This window comes from Equus quagga, chromosome 11 (assembly GCF_021613505.1).
Source record: "Equus quagga isolate Etosha38 chromosome 11, UCLA_HA_Equagga_1.0, whole genome shotgun sequence".
Lineage (NCBI taxonomy): Eukaryota > Metazoa > Chordata > Mammalia > Perissodactyla > Equidae > Equus > Equus quagga.
The window spans coordinates 78,805,583-78,831,022 of NC_060277.1; the positions used below are offsets into that span (position 1 = coordinate 78,805,583).

Sequence of the window (25,440 nt, forward strand, 5' to 3'; positions counted from 1 at the left end):
TAGCTATAAGCTGTTTTTAGAGACATACTTAAAACCTAAAAACAAAGAAAGTAAAAGAATGGGAAAAGATAAACTAGAAAAATATCCTCTTTCAACCCCCACTGCACCTACCCACTGCACCAAAAAGAGCCAGCATTGCTAGAGTAATACAAAATAAGATAAGACTTTAAGGGAAAAAACATCATTGTACTGAGTTTCTATAAAAATATAAATTATCAAAACAGACCCAAAGGAAACAGAAAACTCTAGACCTAAAACAATGAAGAAAAATTGAATCAGTAGTCAAAAATCTATCCCTCGCATTTAAAAAACCAGTAGGCCAAGACCAAGCTGTCAAGAGAGAACCCTCTTACTGACTCAAACTGTTCCAAAGAAAAGAGAAAAAGGAGTAATTCCCCAACTCATTTCATGAGGCTATGTCATTGATACCAAAATTAGACAAGGATAGTGAACAAGTAAATTATAGTCCAATCTGGCTTATGAATACAAGCAAAAACCTAAATAAATATTAGCATCAAGTCCAGCAATATATAAAAAGTTAATACGATATTTCATCGAATCGAAAATGTCACTGATTGTAAGATACACCATTACTTTACAAAATAAGAAAGAAAAATGCTGTCATTTCAACCATAACATAATGCTTTCCTATCACTCATACATTTTATTTTTTACTTACTGAAGAAGCTTTTTTAGACTTATTTACACAGACTTTCATCATCTATCATTCTTATGTATGCATAACAAGGAAAACATAGGCAAAATAAACAAAGCAAGATCTTCATATTCAGAGTCTAAGTCTTCTAAATCACTTTTCAGCTCAGAGTCTTTGATGTTCGTTCTTGTCATCAAGAGGCGGTAGCGCAACATTTCATAAAAGAGTCTCCACCATTCTCCCCAGTATTTTCTTCTAAGCCACTGACAAAATTCTGAAAGTTCTGATGCTGAAATCTTCTTTAACTTACTAGAAGATAACAAAAGACAGTTTTCAGGCAAGAATCATGATTCCTGTTTCTTCCTCAAATGGTCCTTCAATGGTTGTTGACTAAAACACTAAGGAATTACAGGTGACCAAGTTCAAGTAAGAGAAACTACAAGATGCCACTGACCATAAAACATACACTGATTACAGAAATGTGAAAAATCTGCACCTCAGAATCAACAAATATGGTATATCACGATCAAACAGGTATTATCTCAGGAATATAAGAATAGCTTAAAATTAGAAAATCTATTAAAGTAGGTCACCACATTCACAGATTAGAGAAAAAAATCTCAATGCATGCAGAAAAGCAGTTGATAAAATTCAACAATCATAACTTTTTTAAAAAACCTCTTAACAAAACAGAAATAGAAAGAAACAGACAATCTCATGTATAGCTACCCGTCAAAATTTCACAGCAAAAACAAAACAAAACAAAACAGTCAAATACTGGAAACCTCTCCTTTAAAGGCAAGAACAGAGTAAAGGTGACTGCCATCATTGCTTCTATTCAATTTTATACTAGAGGTCTTAGCCAGCGCAATAAAAGAGGAAGATAGTAGAGGTAGCACAAGGACTGGAAAAGAAAAAAGAACTAAACCGTTACTATCAATCCAGATAATCCAAAATCATCTACAAACTATCACACTCCTAAGAGAGTTCAGCAAGGTTGTGGGAGACAAAGCCAATCCATAAAACTCCATAAAGGGCCTACAGTACAGCAATGGACAATTAAAAATATAATTTTTATAAACGATCCTATTCATGATAGCTTCCAAAACAAGATACATAGGAATAAATCTAACCAAAGATGTAAGGCATTTTTATAGAAAATATTTAAAGCTTTACTGAAAACAAAACATTTACTAATAAAAAAAACTAAAGCACTAAGACACAAATGAAGTGATATAAACTATTTATGAGTGGGAGGAATATATATATATACACACACATTTCTACCTGAAACAATCTATAAATTGCAATTCTAATCAAAACATGTAACTCAACAAGCAATAGACCTTGGTATATGATAGAGGTGATATCACAAATCAGCATGAGAACAATTGGTTAGCAGTATGGGAAAAAACATTAGATCCACAACACATACCATACACAAAAACAAATTCCAGATGATTTAAAGGCCTAAAGGTGATAAACAAAATTTTAAAACTCATAAAATACAGGAAAATATCTTTATCATTGAAGTAGGGAAGAATTTCTTGCAGAAGCACAGAAAACACAAAATAAAAAGAAAAAATGAAGGGGCTGGCCCAGTGGCCTAGTGATTAAGTTTGCGTGCTCTGCTTCAGTGGCCTGGGGTTCGAGGGTTCAGATCCTGGGCACGACCTACACATCGCTCATCAAGCCATGCTGTGGTGGCATCCCGCACAGAACTAGAATGACTTACAACTAGGACATACAACTATGTGTTGGGGTTTTGGGGAGACAAAAAGAAAAAGAGGAAGACTGGCAACAGATGCTAGCTCAGGGCCAATCTTCCTCAAAAAAAAAAAGAAAGAAAAGAAAAAAATGATAAATTTCAGTGTATAAAAATACATGTATCAAATTCTTCTGCATAGTTTTCAAAGTGAAAAAGCCTCAATCTGGGAGAAAATACTGTGAAATATAGATAGATATCTTTTATCAATCAGAAAAATATATCTAATGAAAAACATGGGCAACAATATGAATAGGCAATTTTATAGAACCAAAAATGGCTAATAGATTTATGAAAATACGTTCAATTTCACTAGTAATCAAACCAATTGTTATTAAGATGAGATATAATTTTATACCCTTTAGACTAGCAAAAATTAAAAGTTTAAAAATACCAAGACAGGGGCCGGCCCGATGGCGCAGCGGTTAAGTGCACACGTTCCGCTTTGGCGGCCCGGGGTTCGCAGGTTTGGAGCCCAGATGTGGACATGGCACCGCTCAGCAAGCCATGCTGTGGTAGGCGTCCCACATGTAAAGTAGAGGAAGATGGGCATGGATGTTAGCTCAGGGCCAGTCTTCCTCAGCAAAAAGAGGAGGATTGGCTGCAGATGTTAGCTCAGGGCTAATCTTCCTCAAAAAAAAAAAAAAAAAACCGAGACTTGGCAAAACTGTAGGTACACGGAACCATTATACATTGCAAGGGAGAATGTAAACTGTAATAGTCACTAAGTAAATATACAGATGAAGAGCCCTAAACCCCAGGAATTCCATTTCCAGGTACAATCCCTAGAAACACTCTCATACACGTGCCCAAGGAGACACGTGTGCAGAAACTCACTGCTGTGGTGTTTAATATGGCGTAAAGTTAGAAACAACCAAAATGTCCATCAATGGATAAATACGTTATAGTACAGAAATCCACTGGAATGCTCGAAAACAGCTAAAATGAATGAATGGATAAATCTCAAAACCATACGTTAAGTAGGAAATAAAACCAGCAAAAGCATATACTTCTTACACATCTTAAAAACCCAAAAGAATAAATTTCACATTGTTACAGGCATAGACATATATACTAAAAGGGTTTTTTAAAATGCATAGGGATGATATATATCAAATATATACCTCTAGATAGTCTTTCCAGAAAGGGTGGGAAAAGTATATGATGGCAAGTGGTTAAGGGAGGGTGGCAATTTAACAACATCTGTACTTTTTTATTTCTTCAAAGAAAATCTGAAGCAAACATGACAAAATGTTAGTATTTGTTAAAGCCAGTTAGAGGGTACAAAGGTGTTTATATTTTTTCTGTCCTTTCAGTATATTTAAAATAGTTCATAATTTAAACATTTTACATAGAAAAAGTCTAGCAATATGCATGATATGCCAGTTTTAAAAGGCCTATCCTGTAAAATAAGGATAGAGGCTAAAAAAGCAGATGTCTGTTTATAACGGGGAAAAAATTGAAAATAGAATTAGTTAAATAAATTGCAGAATAGCCATGCAATGAAATGTCATTGAAAAATTATAGTGTGGTTATTAACTCGGAAAGATGTTAATAAAGACAACATGTTGAATGGGGAAAAAGGCTATAAAATTACAGGTTTTCAACTAAGGCATTAAATGGTTAAACGAATCTTCTCCTATATGCACTAATAGGCCAAAGTTCCATTAATGCATCTGCCATAGTTTAATCTCTTATCAACTTGCATCCCTTGAAAGAAGTGTGCCTAATAATAATAAAAAGTTTAATAGATTAATTTTAGTGTTTCAAACAAGAAAGATATTGCTATAATACTGATACAGAAGAGCTGCGTTCAAACCGCAAACCAATTACTTCCCAGTGTTGGTGCCAAGAATCCCCACCTTTGCAGAAGAGACCTGTTCTAACCATCAGTCAGAGCTCCCAGAGCTGGCACAGGAGCGTAAGTTGCTGCTCATATGTACCAAAGAGCCAGGGAAGATATAATAAACTGTATACAAAATGAACTGTCAGGTATCAATGAAACCCAAAGCTATACTCGCAAAGTGATGTCATGTCTATAAGAGGAAGGAGGGACAGTAGGAAGTTACTGAAGGAATTTTGAGAGAAAATTAAAACATTTTGTCCTGTTACATTTATACCCTTTGATAATTTGGAAACTGACTTGGCTGCTCTAAAACCTGTGCTGTATATTTTCTTGATTAAAAGTTGTCCAAAAGGTCTAAGAATCCTAACAGATTCTATTTTATGAAAACTGCAATAGCATACTAAAGGGAAACTGTCTCCTCTACTCACCCAACTTCTGACACCAAATGTGTGGGGATTTTCCCACACCAACCAAGTCTCCAATGCTCCAGACACTAACTGGGCATCCTACAATTCCATTCTGACACTAACTACCTGGAGTTATGGCAGATCCCGCAGGTTAAGGGCTCAGTCCCACAAGACCGCCTCCCACTTCAGACGCCAATCACAAGTAGTGGATCCCCATGTTACCCCGACTTGTGTCCAACTTGGCTACAAATCAGGGGTTCCCATGCCCCCTCTTCATGTTCAGTAATTTGCTATAACAGCTCACCGAACTCGGGGAAACACTTACTTACATTTACCAGTTTATTATAAAGAATAGAGATGAACAGCCAGATGCAGAGGTACGTAGGGCAAGGTCCAAAAGGGTCCTGAGGGCAGGAACTTCTATCCCCCCCATGGAGTTGGAGTGCTCCATCTTCTTGTCACATGGACGTGTTCACCAACCTGGAAGCTCTCTGAACCCCTGGTTTGGAGATTTTTATGGAGGCTTCATCACGTAGGCATGATTGATTAGTAACTCACTCTCCACCCCTCTCCCTTGCCTGGAGATGAGGGGAGGTGCGGAAGCTGAAAGTTCTAACCCTGTAATCACACGATTAGTTCCTCTGGCAACCAGCCCCCATCCTGAAGCTATCTAGGGGTCCATCAAGTCACCTCATTAGCATAAAAAAGCCACTCATTAATTCCAGCGATTCCAAGGGTCTTAGAAGCTCTTATGTCAGGAACTGGGGACTAAGACCAAATATCATAACAAAAAATGCTCCTATTACCTCTATTACTTAGGAAATTACAAAGATTTTAGAAGCTCTTGTGACAGGAACTGGGGATGAAGACCATAAATATATTTCTTATTATAGCATACTATCACACCTACAATAAAGGGGAGGACATTATAACTCTTAGGGAAAAAGATTTCCATTATTATTCCTTTATTGTGAAAATATTTCTTGCGTTCTTTACACCTTGATGAAATATATTTAAGACTGCTAAGACCAACAAATATAAACCGCATTTATTGTGTAAAAATTAAGGATGGTTCAGACCATATAATGGTAGGTGCATGTAAGATGTGCTAAATCTCAGCTTCTAGAAGGTTGATTTTGAACTCAATCACCCTTTGAGAGAAGACATACCAGCTCGCATAATTTCATCAACCAAGAGAATGTTGGTGGCAATCACTGTGCTGAGGAAAAACATGACAGGGTGAGTAAAGCCTGCCAACCCACTCTTACCTTTCCCCCTAGCCATCTTCAGCTACTAAGGGTACTTTGTTCTTCAATGATGTTGGTGTGAGATTTTATGAGACACAGCTATTATAAATACAAACACCACCCCTTGTATTATAATTTCAACTCCTTTGCTGATAAAAGTGGAAGCCTGATTTTATACTCCAGCAAAACTGAGCTCAGTTTTAGCATATCATTTGATTTTTCCCACTATGCACGTGGTACTACTTCAGTAAACTTCCTTCTTTCTTTTCCCCTTCAAACAAACAGGAAGATTACCATTTCCTATAACTTACACAGCTAGAACTAAAATGTAAAAGGGACTATAAAATGAAAAACTAGTCTTAAAAACTGGATACCACGCCTTTTCACACACCTAACCATTTTTCTACTGTAGGGTGGCAAAAATCATAGAAAAATTTCAATGTTATCAATTATGTCCCTAAGTCTTTCTCTTTTTATTAATACAAACTCACCATGAGTGAAGAAGTTGTTTTTTCACACAATAATTATCCCAAACTCCTGCATCTGCTGCTACCATTGGCTCACCTGCAGAGTAAAAACAAACTATTTCAATACTACAATCTTGATATATTCTGTTAATATTGGCTGTATATTTTAACAATATTTAATATACCACCAACACTACTATTGTCAAGGTCACCGGTGACCTCCATGTTGTCAAATCCAATGGTCGATTCTCAGGCCTCATGGATCGGCAGCACTTACACAGTTGATCACACCCTCCTGACTACTCTTCTTCACTTGTCTTCCAGAACACCGCTCTTGTCTGATTTTTTTCTTTTGCACTAGTGGCTCCTTTTCTGCCTATTTTGCTTATTCTTCCTCTTCCTCCCTGAGCTCTTGATGTTAGAATACCCAAAGGCTCAGTCCTGGATTTCTCGTCTACACTCACTCCCTAGGTGACCTCATCTAGTCTTCTGGATTTAAACCAGATACACTCTGACGACTCTTAAGTTTTTATCTCTAACCCAGACCTCCTTCTTGAATTCCAGATTCATATACCCAACTGTCTATTTTACTTGAAAGTCTACAGACTTCAAACTGAACTTTGCCAAAACTCAATGCTGATCTCCCCAGACCACAACCAGCTCTACCACAGCCTTCTCCAATGCAGTGAGTGGAAATTCCAAACTGCAGCTGTTCAGTGGACTCCTCTCCACAGGGTAGACAGAGTGATCCTTTTAAACAGGATTAGACCATGTCACACCTCTGCTCAAAACTGCTATTTCACTCCAGTCAAAGTCAAAGTCCTTAGACTGGCCCACAGGCCCTTACATGATCTGACCTATTACTTCTCCCATCTCATTCCTCTTCCTCAAAAACATCAGACACTGGCTATTCCACTAGTTGTTCCCTCTGCCTGTGACACTCTTTCCTCAGTACCCCACAGGGCTAACTTCCCCACCTCCTTTGATCTTTTTCAATAGACATATCTCAATGAGGCCTACCCTGACCATCCTCTTTAAATTGACCCCCCTTCCTGTCCTAGCATTCACAATCATCCTTATACTGCTATTTTTTCCATATAATCTATTACTTTTAAAAATGCTAAGGAACTTATTAAGGCTATTATTTACTTCCTATCTTGCCCCGCTACAACCTAAGCTCACAAGGGCAGGGCTTTTTGTCTGTCCCAAGAGTCCAATAACAAGCGCTCAGTAACTGTCTCTTAAATGAATGTTTTCTCTTAAGAAGTTCAAAAGCAAACTAAAGGCACCCAAAATTTAAATATTAAAGTCACCTAAACCTCTACCCCCTTACTATAAGTTCTGGGTCACTGTAGTATAACCTCTTTCTTTATGAAGCAGCAGATTTTTCTTCACCGTCTTACCGGTATTCAAATCTATGCCAACAAGTTGTCTTGATTCTGAATGCTCAGCCTGAACTTTTACTAGTGTTTCCTGCAGGTCATAACCAGCATTCTGAGCCAGAACCTTTGGGAATAAAAAGAAAAATAAATATATGTGTGGAATACCTTCATATATATATATTTGAGTATCAAACATAAAAAATAAGGCACTGCTCTCTAGTCTCATGAAAACATATCCATAATCATCATCTCCTTTTGAAGAATTCCATTCTTAATCTAAATAAAATTATTTTGTGTATCTAGTAGTTTTTATATTTACTTAAACATTTTCCTTATGTACATCACACTAAATTCTGAGGAGGACATTAGAGTTCTCCCACCACCATCCCACCATATTAATTTCCTTCCTTGCAAAAGATTTTTTAAAAAAGAATGGAAGGAATAGAATGATATTCTTGTTTCCTCTAGTCCCCCTGGCCACACGTTTTCCAGTTTTTCCTGGCACCCTGCTAAAGGAACCCTGTAGCATCTTTGCGCCCCTCATCAACACGAGGAGAGTCATGACCTGTGGCAACAGGGATGGAGATACCTGCACTCCAAACCAGCTTTATTTCCAAATGGTCCCAAACCAGCTGATGAGTAAAGAGGTACCACCAAAGAATATACCAGGTTTACCAATTTGGGTCAACTACAGGATCAGTACTTACTGATTCTGCTGCTTTGGGGAAAGAAAAAAATTGATATCTGATTCATAAGATTCCACAAATTACGAATAATTTTAAGCAATTATCAAAGAGACTTCGCTAGCATCGTTAATAATGTTTTAACTCATGGCAACAGCGTATCTGAAGTCATTTTTCTGTGTTTTAAGTGGTTCACAACTAGATTAAGGCAAAGGTAGTTCTCAGTCCTTCTGTTGAGACATGCAAAAAATCTAGTTTCAGTCCTTTTCTAGGAATTATACAGAAAATGACAAACACAAGCCAGTACTTGGGGGTGGTAAATAGCCTGAAGTTCTCACTTCCCACAATTTAAAGTGCTAACACTTTGGATACCACCAACGAAATAAAGGTCTACTCTAAAATCTAATTAAATTTCAAGCTTGAAACTGTTTCATTATGATTAATCATGAACCATTTTTAAAGGAAATTTTTGGAGTTAGTTCAACTTTTGGAGCTCAGAGATGGAAGCAAGGGAGTAATTTAGCTATTTGATGAAACGCCTATAAGGATTCTGAGCTGTCATCTCAAAGTTTTCCTGCTCTAGCTGTAAAATATCTTAGATAAACTGTGTGGGGAAATGTAAATAAATACCTGTCTTTCCACTCTGCTAACTGTTAGATAATATGGGCAATTTATAACTAAACAGTTTATGTTGAACCGGGTGTTCCTTGGCCATTAGGGTAGTTGTACCTTAGGAATAATGAGTAAGGCATCAGCAAAGGCTTGGACTCCGAGAAGAGCTCTCCCTTTCACACTGTGCTTGTACCTAACCAGAGCTGCAGCTATTGCCACTTCAACTGCACCTGCTCCTGGAACCACACAACCTATTGGAGGACAGAAAATGACTGGCAAGACATGCCATAGAGAAAAACCAGAGAAAAAAGCAAGTAGCTATTCAACGTATTCTATTATCTTGCCTACATCTAAAATGTATTTAAATATATACAGAAATAAAATAAGACGCACAGCTCAGTGATTATTCAGATGTCTAATGAAACACCTTGAGGTTATACACCATTAAATAATTAAGCATGGAACAGACAACTGGCTACAAACAGCTTATTTCATTGTTTATAAGAGTAGGCATTTCTCCCACCTTCATCTTACTCCTTTATGAAAACATTTAAAAGGTAGCTATTTTAAATTTATAGTGGCAAATAACTAATTGTAATATCTGATTTGAAAAAACTTTACGCCAAGATAATCTGACCACAGTTTCTGGTATGGAACTCTTGGGACTCAATGAAGTATTTGATTTCCGTGCTGGAACAGAACCAAACTGCTACCTGAGAAAAAAATTTAAGTGTTCTTCTTTTTCTAAGGCAAAAGCTCTGTGGTTAAACACATCAATTTTCACATCAGGATACGACTTTTATACCTGCTTGTATGGTTTTAAAAAGTTATGACATTTCTTTGAATCAGCAAACTTGCTTTGGAATCACTCATCTTTAAAACAAAACACCAAAAAAGAATTTCTCCTTTTATCCCACATCATTTTTAAATTACTACCCCCTTGCTCTGCTTCACTGTAAACATAACTGCTCAAAAGAGTTGTCTACCCACAAGGTGATTACATCCTCACCTCCCATTTACACTTTTTCAAAGTTCCTTGTTACGAACTGAACACAAAAGAATATATGTATAAGGTATAAAGAATAAATGCACAAATAAAGGTGCCCATGTACCTACCACCTAGCTTAAGAAACAGAACATCACCAGTAGCTTTGAAAACCTCCCAGATCCCATTCTCCTGTGAAAACACAACATATCAAAATTTGTGGGACACAACTAAAGCAGTACCTAAAGAGAAATTTATATCACTAAACACCTATATTAGAAAAGAAGAAAGGTCTCAAACCAATGACCTCAGCTTCCACCTTAAGAAATTAGAAAATGAAAAGCAAATGAAACCTAATGTAAGCAAAAGAAAGAAAATAGTAAAGACCAGAGTAGAAATCAATGAAATAAAAATTACCAATGTCAGAAATGAAAGTGGTAATGTCACTGCAGAGTCTACAGATATTAAAAGACTAATAAAAGATTATTATGAACAAATTTAAGCCAATAAATTTGAAAACTTAGATCAGGATTGGCAAACTTTCTGCAAAGGGCCAGATAATAAATATTTTAGGCTCTGTGGGCCATACTATCTCTTTTGCAAGTATTCAACTCTGCCACCATAGCACAAAAATAGCCACAGACAATACATAAATGAATGGGTGCAGCTGTGTTCCAATAAAACTTGATTTACCAAAAACAGGCAGCAAATCAGATTTAGTTCATAGGCACTAGTTTGATGATCTTAACTTAAATGAAGTGTACAAATTTCTCGAAAGACACAAACTACTAAAGCCCACTCAATAAAAATAGATAACCTGAATAGCCCTCTATGTATTAAAGAGATGGTAATTCAAAATCTTCCCATGAAGAAAACTCCAGTCCCAGATGGCTACACTGGTGAATTCTACCAAACATTTAAGGAAGAAATAATACCAATTCTACACAAGAATTCAACACTTGAAGAACTAATACCAATTCTACACAAGAATTCAACACTTTCAGAATACTAGAGAGGAGATAACACTTTCCAACTCATTCTATGAGACCAGCATTATTCTAACAGCAAAAAAGATAAAAGCATTACAAGAAAAACATATACAGACTAACACCCCTTATGAATATAGATTCAAAAATTAACAGAATTTTAGAAAGTTGAGCCAAACAACATATAAAAAGGATAATACACATAGCAACATTATTCAAATAGTCAAAAGGTGAAGCAACCCAAGTTGCCAACAATGGATAAAGGGATAAATAAAATGTGGTATATACAAACAACGGAATATTACTCAGCCTTAAAAAGAAAGGAAATTCTGACTCATGCTAGAACACGGACAAACCTTGAAGACACTATGCTAAGTGAAATAAAAAGTACAAATACTATATTCCACTCATATGAGGTACACAGAATAGTCAAATTCAGAGACAGAAAGTACAGTGGTGGTTTTCAGGGACAGGGTGGGGCAGAGGGAATGGAGAGTTATTGTTTAATGGGTAAAGAGTTTCAGTTCTGCAAGACGAAAAATGCTCTGTGAATGGATGGTGGTGATGGTCACATAACAATGTGAATATACTTATTGCCACTGAACTGTACACTTAACGGTTAAAATGACAAGCTTTATATATGTATATGTATCCACAATTTTAAAAACTGTAATCCACTTTTAAAAAGATAATACATCATAATTAAGTAGGGCTTATCTCAAGAATGTAAGGTTGATGAACATTTTAAAATCAATATAATTTACTACATTAAGAAACCAAAAGAGAAAAACCATATGATCGTCTCAATAGATGCAGAAAAAGCATTTGACAAAACCCAACATCTATTCTTGATTATAACTCTCAGCAATAGAAGAGAATTTCCTCAATCTGACAGAGAGCTTCTTTGAAAAACCTATAGCTAATATACATATTGGAGAAAGAATGAATGTTTTCCCCCTAAGATCAGGAATGAGGAAAGGATGTCCAGTCTCACCATGTCTATTCAATATTGTGTGGAAGCTTCTAGGCAATGAAACAAGAGGAAAAAAGAAACAAAAGATATCCAGATTGGAAAGGAAAAGGTAAAACTATCTTTATTAGCAGAAAACATGATCATTTATATAGCTAATTCAATGAAATCCATAAGAAAGTTACTAGAATAAATAAAGTGAGTTTAGCAAAGTTGCAGAATTCAAGATCAATATACAAAAATCAACTGTATTTTTATACATTAACAACTAACAATCAGAAATTGAAATTTAAAAAATACCATGTACGATAGGATCGAAATACATAGGGATAAATCTGAAAAAAAAAGATGTGCAAAATTCATACATTAAAAACTACAAAAATTGCTGAGATAGACTCAAGAAGGCCCAAATAAAAAGAGATACACTTTGACTCAATATTGTTATGATATCAATTATTCCCAAACTTATCTATATATTCATTGAAATTCTAATCAAAATCCCAGCACTTTTTGGTAGAAATTTTGACAGCTGATTCTAAAATTCATACAGAAATGCAAAGGATTTAAAATAACTGAAATAACTTGACAAAGAACAAAAGTGATTTAAAGACTTGTTAAAAATTTACAGTAATCAAGATAGTATGATATTAACATTGAGATAGACAAAGAGATCAATAAAACAGAATAAAGAACCCAGAAATAGAACCACACAAATATGGACAACTAATTTTCAACAAAGATGCAAAGGCAACTCAGTGGTGAAATGATAGTCTTTTCAACAAATGGAGCTGGAACAATTTGATATCTACGTGCAAAAAAAATGGACTGAGATCCACAGTTTGCACCATATATATAAAAATTAACTTAAAATGAACCATAGACCTAAATGTAAAACATTTTAGACTATGATACTTCTAAAAGAAAACACAGAAGAAAATCTTTGTGACCCTGTGTTAGGTAAAGATTTCTTAAATACCACACCAAAAGCATAATCCATGAAAGAAAAAATTGATAAATCAGACTTCATCAAAATTAAGAATTTCTCTTTGAAAGATACTGTTAAGAGAATAACAGAACAAGCCACAGAGAAGGAGAAAATATTTGCAGACCATATATACGAAAAAGTATTTGTCTCTAGAATATACAAAGAACTCTCAAACTTAACAATAAGAAAACAAACAATCCCATGTTTTTGTTTGTGAGGAAGATTCTCCCTGAGCTAACATCTGTGCCAACCTTCCTCTACTTTGTATGTGGGATGCCTCCACAGCATGGCTGATGAGTGGAGTAGGTCCACACCTGGGATCTGAACGCTTGAACCCCAGGAGCCGGCCCCTTTTTAAAAATTTTTTATTTTATCTTATTTTTTTTGGTGAGGAAGTCTAGCCCTGAGCTGCCATCCACTGCCAATCATCTTCTTTTTCACTTAAGGAAGACTGTCACTGAGCTAACATCTGTGCCAATCTTCTTTCATTTTGTATGTGGATGCTGCCACAGCATGGCTTGATGAGTGGTCCTAGGTCCACGCTTGGGATCCAAACTGGTGAACCCCAGGCGACCAAAGCAAAGCATGTGAACTTAACCACTACACCACCGGGCTGGCCCCCTAATTTTTTAAAAGGGTAAAAAATTTGAACAGAAACTTCACAAAAGATGTGTGGATAGCAAATGAGCACATGAAAAGATGCTCAACATCAATGATCATTAGGAAAATGCAAATTAAAACCATAGTTTGGTTTTTTAAATTTTAGAATGGCTAAAATTAAAACAACCAACTATGGGGGCTGGCCCTGTGGCCGAGTGGTTAAGTTCGTGTGCTCCACTTCAGTGGCCCAGGGTTTCGCCGGTTCCGATCCTGGGCACAGACATGGCACTGCTCACACATTCCGTTTCACCAGTTCGGATCCCGGGTGTGGACATGGCACCACTTGGCAAGCCATGCTGTGGTAGGCATCCCACATATAAAGTAGAGGAAGATGGGCATGGACGTTAGCTCAGGGCCAGTCTTCCTCAGCAAAAAAAAAAAAAAAAAAAAAAGCAACAGAGAATTGGCAGCAGATGTTAGCTCAGGGCTAATCTTCCTGAAAAAAAAAAACCAACCAACCACATCGAGTATCGGGGAAGATGCAGAACAACCGGAATGCTCATATACTGCTGGTAAGGATGTAAAATGGACTTGGAAAAACAGACAGTTTCTAAAAAGTTAAACATATACCTTCCATAGCCACCACATTCCTAGGTATTTACCCAAGAGAAATGAAAGCATATGTCCATGCAAAGACTTCTACATAAATGTTCATAAGCAGCTTTGTTTGTAACAGCCAAGAACTGTAAATAACCAAATGCCCATCAACAGGTGAATGGATAAATAAATTGTAGTATATTCACACAATAGAATACTATTTAGCAATAAAATGGAATAAACTACTGATAAATAAACATCAATTAACTTAAAAATAATTATCTGAGTAAAAGAAGCCAAACAAAAAAAGAATACATATTGTATTATTCCATTCATATAAAATTCTAGAAAATGCAAACTAATCTATAGCCACAGAAAACAGACTGATGGTTGCCTGAGGATGGGGGGAACCGAGGGAGAGGCAGGAGGGAAGGCTTACCAAGGGGCAACGAGGTAACTCCTGGGTGACTGATATGTTGATTATCTTGATTGAGGGGACAGTTTCATGGGTGTACTGTAAATATGTGTAGTTCATTATATGTCAATTATAACTCAGTAAAATTATTTTTTTAAAAAAGCAAGTAGTTGAAGTGATTAAAAAAATAGTAGTCCATTCACTTTTCTATTATTCTAAATTCTAAGAATCAGGTTGAACTACCAAAGGCTTCATGCCTGAATCACATATGTTTATCTTCTTGAAAAAGTGCTCCCAGCTTTTATCAAAAGTGACCACAAAAAGAGGAAGTGACCCTTATATAAAGCCCCATATTTTTACAACTTAGGAATTGATTGTTTTCTCCTTTTTCTTAATGAAACCTATATAACTGATTGTATCTCTTTATATTCTAGCAGTTTAAATATTTATAGTGATTATTGTATTTGCTATATATTACATTCTTTTTCCCTTGGTTCCAATTTTCCATTTCAGCTTTCATTTTACCATTACTTCACATCTATGTTCTTGCTTATCAGACAAATCTGATCTATTGTTTATAAAGTTCATTACTCTATTTTTTGACATATAATTCACATACCATAAAATTCAGCCTTTTAAAGTGTGCTTTTCAGTAGTTTTTAGTATATTCACAAGGTTGTGCAACCATCACCACTATCTAATTCCAGAACATTTTCAAAAAAAACCCTGCACCCATCAGCAATTATCCTCTATTTCCCCTGCCCCAACCTCTGGCATCCACTAATCTACTTTTTGTCTGCATGGCTTTGCCTCTCCTGGATATTTCACACAAATGGAATCATATAATACATAGCCATTTGTGTCTAGACTCTTTTAAATAGCATGTTTCCAATGTCATCCATGTTGTAGCACATATCAGTATTCACTCTTTTTTATGGTCAAGTAATACTCCATTGCATGGATATACCACATTTTGTTTACCCATTCATCAGCTAATGGATATTTGGATTGTTTTCACTGTTTGGCTACTATGAATAATGCTGCTATGAACATTTGTGTACAAGTTTTTTGTGTGGACATGTTTTCAACTCTCTTGTGTAATACCTAAGAGTTGATTTGCTGGGTCATATAGTAACTCTAGGTTTAACTTTTTGAGGAATTGCCTAAATGTTTTCCAACAGTTCCCATGAGCAACATATGAGGGTTCCAATTTCTCCACATCTTTGCTAACACTTATTTTTGTCTAATGGTTATGAAATGGTATCTCTAATGATTATGAGATGGTATCTCTTTGTGGTTTTGATTTCACTTCCCTAATGACTAATGATGTTGAGCATCTTTTCATATGCTGATTATTCTATTTTAAACATGTGTGTTTTTATTGAATTATCTACCCTAACTCCTTTTAGAAGGAAGTTGGTAATAAAGCATCAATAAATAATAAATGTTAATATTCTTTCTTAATCTTTCTTAAAATTACATTGCACCTGAGGTAATGGAATGAGTTCTAAGCTGTAAAAGTTTTTTCATTGTTTTAAAAATAAATTTCTAAAAATTAAAAATGATACTACAGCATTAAGCATTTTTTTCATTTCATAAACAGAAGTTAATTAAAAGAGCAGACTATTTCAAAGGAAAAAATCTTCACAATCTAAACTACAAATTGTCCAAAGTGAAATGAGAGAATAGTAATCATTCATATCTTTTAAAATACTATATATATCATGATAGATTTATTATTACTTTAAAAAAACATGAGGTTCATATCCATCACAAAAAAGAGCTTACCATCTTCAATGGCATTTTTGACAGCACGAAGTCCATCCCTTACAGCATCCTTGATTTGAGTGAGAGTATGCTTATTTGGTCCTTTAACCAACAAGGTGACTGAGCGAGGGTTAACACAGTCCTCAATAAAAGTAAACTTTTCTTCACCCTAAAGGATAATACAAGAATATATAATTTAACATATAATGTCATTATGAAATTGAGACCATATTTATAATGTTAGAATGCAATCTTCATGTGAATTTTCCTTATCTAGCATAACTAAAAATGTGTTAAAAGCAGTTAAGTTATATTTGAACTCTTAACAAATAAACCATAAAATCTGTCCTGTGGATTATTCAGACCTTAAAATGTAAAACCTGAATCAAAAAAAAAGTTTACTGTTCACTTTAGGACCACTGCCCACAGAAATACTCACTAGCATATACTCATAAACAAGACCAGCATGTCCCAGGCAATCCACATTGAGGTCTTCAAGAGAATTCACAGCCATTCCACCACAAGCCAGAGAGAGTCTGAAATTACATAAATGCCACCATAGTTTTGGTTATGGAAAACATAAACACTAAGTTCTTTTTTAAAGATTGGCACCTGAGCTAACAACTGTTGCCAATCTTTTTTTTTTTCCTGCTTTTTTTCCCCAAATCCCCCCAGTACATAGTTGTGTATTTTTAGTTGTGGGTCCTAGTTGTGGCATGTGGGATGCCGCCTCAACATGGCCTAATGAGCGGTGCCATGTCTGTGCCCAGGATCCGAACTGGCGAAACCCTGGGCCAGTGAAGCAGAGCTCGAGAACTTAACCATTCGGCCACGGGGCCGGCCTCAAACTAATTTCTTAAAGGTGAGAAGATATATAACACAGAAGACTGCATTATCATTGTACTGTATTGTTTTTAAAACATGTTTTAAGAAAATAAAAACCTTCCTTGTACTTCAACAAAGTTCTGAGATAGGTTAACAATCTTGATTTTTTTTTTTAAAGATTTCATTTTTCCTTTTTCTCCCCAAAGCCCCCTGGTACATAGCTGTATATTTTTACTTGTGGGTCCTTCTAGTTGTGGCATGTGGGATGCCGCCTCAGTATGGCCTGACGAGCAGTGCCATGTCCCCTCCCAGGATGCGAACCGGCAAAACCCTGGGCTGCCGAACGTGCGAACTTAACCGCGCGGCCACGGGGCCAGCCCCACAATCTTGATTTTTGACAGTTCCATCACTTACTGAAATTAAGAACAAAATTTGGAATTTGTACACTATTTTGCTCAACAACATGTACGTATAGGATAAAAGGAATACACATGGGATCATTTCAATTTAATCTGTTAAAAAACTTAGGATACATAACTATCTGCAAGCTTACCTTTCCATATTTCTTCTTTTTGCTCTGCGAAGAGCCACTATGCCATGTCTTGCAAGAGCATCTAAAGAAAATGGATCAATTCCCTGTAATCAAATTAGCACAAAATTTACAAGCGTATTTTAAGCCAGTAGTTCTCAAACTTTTTTGTCTCAGCTTCACACTCTTAAAAATTATTAAGAGCCCAAAGAGCTTTTGTTTATGTGAGTGGCATCTATAATATTTATATTATAAATTAAAATTGGGAAATTTAAAAATATTGATTAACCCATTTAAAATAATAATAAACTCATTTCATGTTAACATAAGAGTTTTAATGAAAACTTACCATACTTTCCTAAAGAAAAAAATACGTATAGTGAGAGCAGTGGCACTGTTTTTACTTTTTTGCAAATCTTTTTAATGTCTGTCTTAAAAGAAAACAGCTGGATTCTCACATCTGCTTCTGCATTCAATGTCAGGTGATATGCTGTTCTGATTAAAGTATATGAAGAAAACTGGCCTCACACAGATATGTATTGGAAAAGGGAAGACTATTTTAATAGCCTTATCAGACAAATGTGGATATTCTTCTTTGACACTATATCAAAACTCAACAAGTGATAGTCTCTTAAAGGTTAGTTTCAATGTGGAATATGGAACCATATCAATGACCTTGTCATACTCCCTCACATTACAACCCCTTTGTCTATCTTGCACTTTGAATGGATTATTTATCCATGCATGGTTTTGTTAAATCAGGTATTTTTCGGTTATTTAGAAAATATTGCTTCACTAAGTTAGAGCTTCCAAATTTTGACACATTTCATGGTTATACAATAGCAAAAATATCACATTTACTAATACTATCAGAAAAGTCATTTATGTACTGGAAAGCTGTCAAGCTCACAGTGGCAGATACAAGTTTCAAAAATCCTAATTTTTGTTTGAAAGCTCAAATGTTATCACTGGCAACAAACACTGTCCATTGTTTTCCTTGAATTGACAAAATCACTTCATTCATTTTTGAGAAAAACCTACAAATACTCTCGTCTAAAGAACCACAGCTTGGCTGATAGTCATTCTTTCAAGTAAAAATGGCATTCCATGAAAAAAGTGGCTAGTTTAGCTTGCAACTCAATTATACAAGAGCTCTCCTTCAAGACAACCTTATTTTTTGACATGTGCTAGAAATGTTTTGCACATACTTCACATTTTGTCACATGGAATTATAAAATGATGCATATGTAAGGATCAAATTTAATAAAATTAATGTTTTACCACTTCATCAAACATTCCTAAATGAAACTGCCTTTTTTTTTTTTTTGAGGAAGATTAGCCCTGAGCTAACTACCACCAGTCCTCCTCTTTTTGCTGAGGAAGCCTGGCCCTGAGCTAACATCGTGCCCATCTTCCTCTACTTTATATGTGGGACGCCTACCACAGCATGACATGCCAAGCACTGCCATGTCCACACCAGGGATCCAAACCAGCAAACCTCAGGCCACTGCGAAGCAGAACGTGCGAACTTAACTGCTGCGCCACTGGGCCGGCCCCAAAACTGCCTTTTTTTAATCTGCAAGTATGAGATGGTATGGCAATAAAGAATCTGATGACTCATAGCACAGTTTGGTGCTCCTGCTCTGATTTGTACCAAGGTGCCAGCAGTCTTATCTATTGCTTTTGCATCATCACTGCAAATGTCAACACACATAAAAGGCATTATCTTAATATTATAAAAATAGTTTTGACCTCAGAGACCCCCTGAAATGGTCTTAGGGATTCCTAGGGGTCCAGACACCACACTTTGAGAAATCCCGAAGAACATTTACAAACAGTTAAAATCTAAAGTTTCTTTCTTACCTTTTGATTAATGACAACAAATCCGTTATTGGACTGAGCACAGACTTTGTCTTTCAGGTCTATTATTTTTTGTACTCTATCTTCAATAAATTTTCTTTCAGCTTTTACCAATTTCTCTTTGTCTTCTGCAGTCTTATAAAAGAAACCAGAGCTCACCTCTCTAAAAGAATAAAAAAAACAAGCTAGTAAAGGCAGGGGAGAAATAAGAGGAAAAGGCAGAAGGAGTTCACACCAAACTTTTAGGAGGCAAGAAAGAGATTAAAAACTCTTTTACAAAAAACAGTTTTAAAAGTTATAAAGAGTAACTGACACACATACGTTTTTTCATATTCTAGCGATACATTGCAAATAAGGATAAACGCATCTTCTACTCGCTTCTTCATATCTGGATGACGGGCGCCATGGTCCAAAATTAATCCTCTGATCAACCTATTAAAAATATGTAATGTTTCTTATTTTGAATATCCACTCTAAAATTTGGCATAAAATTAGAATTTTACTCTTAAAGTTGTAACAGAACTGCCAGGGCACACATTGCTTCTTTGCACTAACTTTAAGCCTAACACTCAACGAGTAAAATTAGGAAAAAGAATCTAGTTTAAGACAGCGTGACTGTGAAGTCACAATGAAATGCCAACCCAGCATTATTCTCTAAATTATGTGGCTCAAACAAACGACACAGCTGATCAAGCAATGAAAGGTAAGCACATAATGAGTTGCTTAGGAACAATTGTTGAAAATAATTATATGGGGGGTTGGCCCGGTGGTGCAGCGGTTAAGTTCACATGTTCTGCTTCTTGGTGGCCCGGGGTTCGCTGGTTCAGATCCCGGGTGCGGGCATGGCAACGCTTGGCACGCCATGCTGTGGCAGGTGTCCCACATATAAAGTAGAGGAAGATGGGCATGGATGTGAGCTCAGGGCCAGGCTTCCTCAGCAAAAAAAGAGGAGGACTGGCAGTAGTTAGCTCAGGGCTAATCTTCCTCAAAAAAAAAAAAGTTAAAAAGAAAATAATTATATGGATCAACTAAAAATTGTTAATTTAAATGTCCAAAATAGGGTATTGTTCAGCAAATAATGATGTAACTATTTGATGGTCATGAAAACTATGCAAAAATATGGAAAAATATTTACAGGGGTAGCTGATAAGCAGAGAATGACAAATTGTATACAAGGCATAATTATTACTATTCTTTGAAATAATAAGCACCTTGGCATTGAAAAGGAAAAATGGAAGGAAACTAAGAGTAGGGTTATTCTTGGGTGGTAGGAATACAGATAATTTGAGGGGAGGCTTTTTTTTTTTTCCTGTTTTTCAAATGTTCTTCCAAGAGTAAATCATTTTATAACTTTTTAAAATTCATTTATACCCAATTAGGGAATGGCATTTCTACTTATGAATCTTTTATAACCAATATTTGTTATACATTAAAGAAATAGTTTTTAAATAAACATAATTACAAGGAAGTCTTCAAAATTTTAATCTAACTAGATTACTCCATCTCCTAACTGAATACGAAGATATTGTATTTAGGAAGAAACAAACTAACTACATGTTCAACTTTCTTCACTCTTCAAGTCTCCTTCACTCTTCCCCCGTCCTCACTCTCAGCAAATGACCTTGCTTCTTTGAGGAAATAGAAACCCTGTCCCGTCACTACCTCTAGCAATCCACCTGTACTTGAACCTGAACCTCCTATTCCTACGAATGAAACGTCCACGTCCCTCTCCACGGTTAACCCCTCCAGTTGTGTACTATATTCCATTTTCCCCTCTCTGCTCCCGCACTGTCCCCCCTTCTCCCACATCAATTCTTCATGCCTACAGGAGCATTCTCCTCAGGATACAGACATTCCATAATCATTCCCATCTTCAAAACAAAGAAGTCTTCCTCTTCCATCCCATTCCCATATTCCCAACTAGCTACTGCCCCACTTCTCTGCCCCCCTTTATGGCTAAACCTCTCTGAGTTGTCTACCTCTGCATCCTCACTTCTCCCCTAACCGTTCTCTCTTGAGCCCACCTTCAATGTGACTTTCATAGCCATCCCTTTACTGAATCAGCTTTCATTGAAGCCACCAAAAAACTAAATGTTTTCCAAATCTAATGGTCAATTCTCAGTTCAAAAACACTTACTCAGACTTCCAGCAGCATCTGACATAGCTGATTATGCTCTCCTTCTTGACACACTTTCTTCTCTCAGCTTCTGGAACACTACTCTTTTCTCAGACTACCCCTTCTCAGTCTCCTTTGCTGAGTCCTCCTCAACTTCTCAATTTCTAAACACTGGAGTTTCCAGGGCTCAATCCAGGAACTTGCTCTTTTCTCCATCTACATTCACTTCCCAGATGATCTCATGAACTCTCACAGCTTTAAGTCATCAATACACCGATGACTCTCAAATATGTATTTCCAGTCGAGATCTCTATTCTGAACTCGACAAATCTGACTCCCTACTCAGCATCTCTACATGGATGCCTGATATGCGTCTAAAACATAACATGCCCAATCATTTGTTTCCCCACACCTGCTCCTCCCAGTCTTTTCCATCCCAAGAAATGGTGCCTCTATTTTTCCAGCTGCTCATGCAAAAACCCAAGAGACATCCTTGACTCCTCTGTTTCCGTCACATCCTATGTCAAACCATCAACAAATCCTATTGCTCCTTCTTTCTAAGCATACCCCGATCTAAACCAATTCCATCTCTCCCTGTATTACAACAGATTCCTAACTGGTCTCCTACTTCTGTCCTTGCACCTCGCACGCTGCTCCACACTGTATCCTCCACACAACAACCATAGAGATGTTTCTAAAACATAAATCAAGAACCTGTTGTCCTCAGCAATGCTAGGCTCATTTTGACCAATCTGGCTACCAAAACAACTAAAAATGCTGGGTTAAAAAAAGAAAACCTTAAAAACTTTGGATGGTCATAAAATACTAAAGAGCTTCAAAAGAGTTTCCTTTCCAAACTGAAAACAAAACAGGAACTCCAAGAGGCATGCAGAGAGGTGCAGGCACTCATCCTAAAGTCATCTGACAATTTGAGCAAATCTGAACTTTGGTTTCAATGGCCTCACTGTGAGAGGGGAGCAGAATTAAAAACTCAGGGATCATCCAGGGTAGAGAGTCTAACAGAAGACTTTCTTTACATTAAGCTGGAACCCCAAAGGGCTACATCTCAGGGTATAAGCCAGATGGATGAACTAGAAGTCAGCAGCCCTCACATGGACTTGCAGTTAGAATTCACAACAACTGGATATTCTCAAGCTGTGGATTTAATTTAAACTTGTCCCTGGGTCCCTTGCAGCAGCAAATTCAAATTCTCTAGGCAGAAAGACACCTGCTCCTAGGTCTCAAATTATTTCTATAAATCCTTTTTTCAAACACAATGAAGGGCACATATAGAAACAAAGCACAGTGAGTGAGAACCAGCAAAATATGACAAACATGAGAAATAGATAAGCCAAAACCTTAAATACTGCAATTATCAGACATGAACTATATGTTTAAAAAAATAAAAGGCAAGTTTGGAAAGATCTACAGGAAATAGGACACCATAAAAAGTGACATGGCAGATTTAAGAAAGAACCAAATAGAACTTCTACAAATAAATCAAGACGCACACACATATATTAAAAATAAATAAGAAAGTATTTACAGATGAAATGATACCTGGATTGGCTTCAAAATAATCCAGGTTTGGGGCAGGGGCAAGGAAAGAGGAGTATATAAGAGGAATATAAGGGGAAATAAGATTGGCCATACACTGAAAATTGACAAAGTGAAAGGCATGTGTGAGTTCACTATTCTACTTTTATATATGTTTAGAATTTTATATAATAGAAAGTTTAAAATGAGTTAAGTCCAAAATCAACAGGATGCTACATCCTCTGAGTCCACACCTACTCAGACAGTGTTAATTGTCTGGCCCCTCCTACCTCTCTGACCTCATCTCCTACTGCTTTTTCCTCTTACTCTGAGTCAGCACACTGGAACACCCCAGCTCGCTTCTGCCTCAGGGCCTTTTCAACTGTTATTCCCTCTGCTTAGAACACTCCTCTTCCAGACATTCACATGGCTAGCTCCCTTATTTCTTCAGAGACCTCCTTAGCTCTCTAGTTTAGCTTTTCATCACAATGACCTTCCCTGACCACTCTAAAATCACACACATGCTCACACACACTGTTACTCCAGCCTCTTCATAGCATTTATTATCACTCGTTTGTTTACTATCTCCTTCAACTAGTAATGCAAGCTTCTTAGAGAAAGAAATTCTGTTTTGCTTACTCTTCACTCCTAACACCTAAAACAGTGACCAGCTCGTGGTAAGTACCCAATTAATGTATGTTGAATGAATAGATTGATGCTGCATAAAAGTAACCAATGAAATTAATGAAAAAATAGCTGAAGATAACCAAATATTCTAGAATCTATGTATTGTCAAAGTTTATGTAATTTACTTTGTATCTGTTTCTGATTTATGCTTCATCTCCATGATTTCCACCATGAAGAGATCAATAGGATAACCCGGTCTTCTAATGGTCAAAACAGAATCCACCACAGCCTGAAAGAGAAGTGAATGAGAACAGTAAATTATTTGGTCTTCTAAAAGAAAACACTGGCTCAAGTAATCTATCGCCAGACTAAGCAGGTAAAGGGCTTCAGGGTCCAAAATACAGGGCAAGGCCAAAAAGCACCACTTTGTCGTGGACACTAAAAATAACCAATGGCAATGGATACCTTAGAGCCTAAAGGAACTTCAGAGATCATCAGGTACAAACCCTTTATTTTACAGATAAGGAAACTAAGATAAGCCTTTAAGAAACTACAGTCTTAAAGCAAGGTCCAACAGGCAGCAGCAGAGCCAGGACTAGAATTCAGGCATCTTTAACTGCCAGCCCTTGCTCTTCCTACTACACTAACACTACTCACACTTTTCCACCAAAGGACACCTTAAAAGAAAAGGACACATGAAAAGAAGGAAATGTAATCTAAGGGAAGAGCTTTTTTGCTGGTTATAACAACAAAAAATTTTTTATTTTTCCTTTTTCTCCCAAAGCCGCCAGATACATAGTTGTGTATTTTTAGTTGTGGGTCCTTCTAGTTGTGGCACGTGGGACGCCGCCTCAGCATGGCCTGATGAGCAGTGCCATGTCCGTGCCCAGGATTCGAACTGGTGAAACCCTGGGCCACCAAAGCAGAGCATGTGTGCGAACTTAACCACTTGGCCAAGGGGCTGGCCCCCAACAACAAAAAATTTTTAAGTTTTGTGTTTTATCATGAAAAGTTTCCATATCAAACCATAATATACAGGTTTGTTTTAATGTGAAAATAATGCTTTTCCCCAAAATCATAAAGTAAAATTAACACTCCAGAAAGACATGTCTCATCTAGTCTGCCAAATATCCCCAGGGACATGCAATTTGAGAAGCATAGTACAACACAGCCTATTGCTTAGCTCAGAAAGTAACATGAAAATAACTGACTACAGAAATTAAGAGCTACAGTATAACCATTCCACAATATAAATAAAGCAAAAAAACTGTATTTTAGGAAAGTCGGCCTGAGGTAACATGATATTTGGGTTTGGTGCCTAGGGAATCATGGTGAAAGTATCAGTGTTTCTGTAACTCCAGAAGAGAATGGGCCCTAACCAGAGAGCACAAAGAGGCTGGGCCACTTGACATATGTACTGCAATAGCAGAAAATCCAGCAGAGTCTTTATTTGGACTCTGCTCAGCAAGAAACTCTCTAATCTTAATTTGATTTCCCAAGTAGGTTTCCTACTGATAAAGAGAATTGACCAGAAACAATTCAGGTGTTCCAGTCCATTTGGTATTTATATTTCTCAAA

General features: G+C 36.6%; 1 protein-coding gene across 3 annotated transcripts in view; it reads right to left on the reverse strand.

The window, feature by feature from the left end:
- Positions 1 to 924: 924 nt before the first annotated feature.
- Positions 925 to 25,440, reverse strand: part of CCT6B (chaperonin containing TCP1 subunit 6B) — a 32,090-nt gene continuing 7,574 nt past the window's right edge. The window contains exons 5-15 of one of the 3 annotated variants that reach the window (XM_046677477.1): positions 24,048 to 24,151; positions 19,905 to 20,015; positions 19,587 to 19,746; positions 17,748 to 17,830; positions 16,809 to 16,905; positions 16,391 to 16,538; positions 9,182 to 9,315; positions 7,791 to 7,893; positions 6,412 to 6,484; positions 5,843 to 5,892; positions 925 to 964 (exon numbers count right to left, since the gene is read on the reverse strand). In XM_046677477.1, coding sequence (XP_046533433.1) covers positions 957 to 964; positions 5,843 to 5,892; positions 6,412 to 6,484; positions 7,791 to 7,893; positions 9,182 to 9,315; positions 16,391 to 16,538; positions 16,809 to 16,905; positions 17,748 to 17,830; positions 19,587 to 19,746; positions 19,905 to 20,015; positions 24,048 to 24,151 — 1,071 coding nt within the window. In that variant the 3' untranslated portion in view covers positions 925 to 956. Of the gene's footprint in view, positions 965 to 5,690; positions 5,893 to 6,411; positions 6,485 to 7,790; positions 7,894 to 9,181; positions 9,316 to 16,390; positions 16,539 to 16,808; positions 16,906 to 17,747; positions 17,831 to 19,586; positions 19,747 to 19,904; positions 20,016 to 24,047; positions 24,152 to 25,440 lie in introns of those variants that run through there. The other 2 variants (XM_046677476.1, XM_046677478.1) reach the window with 2 other exon arrangements.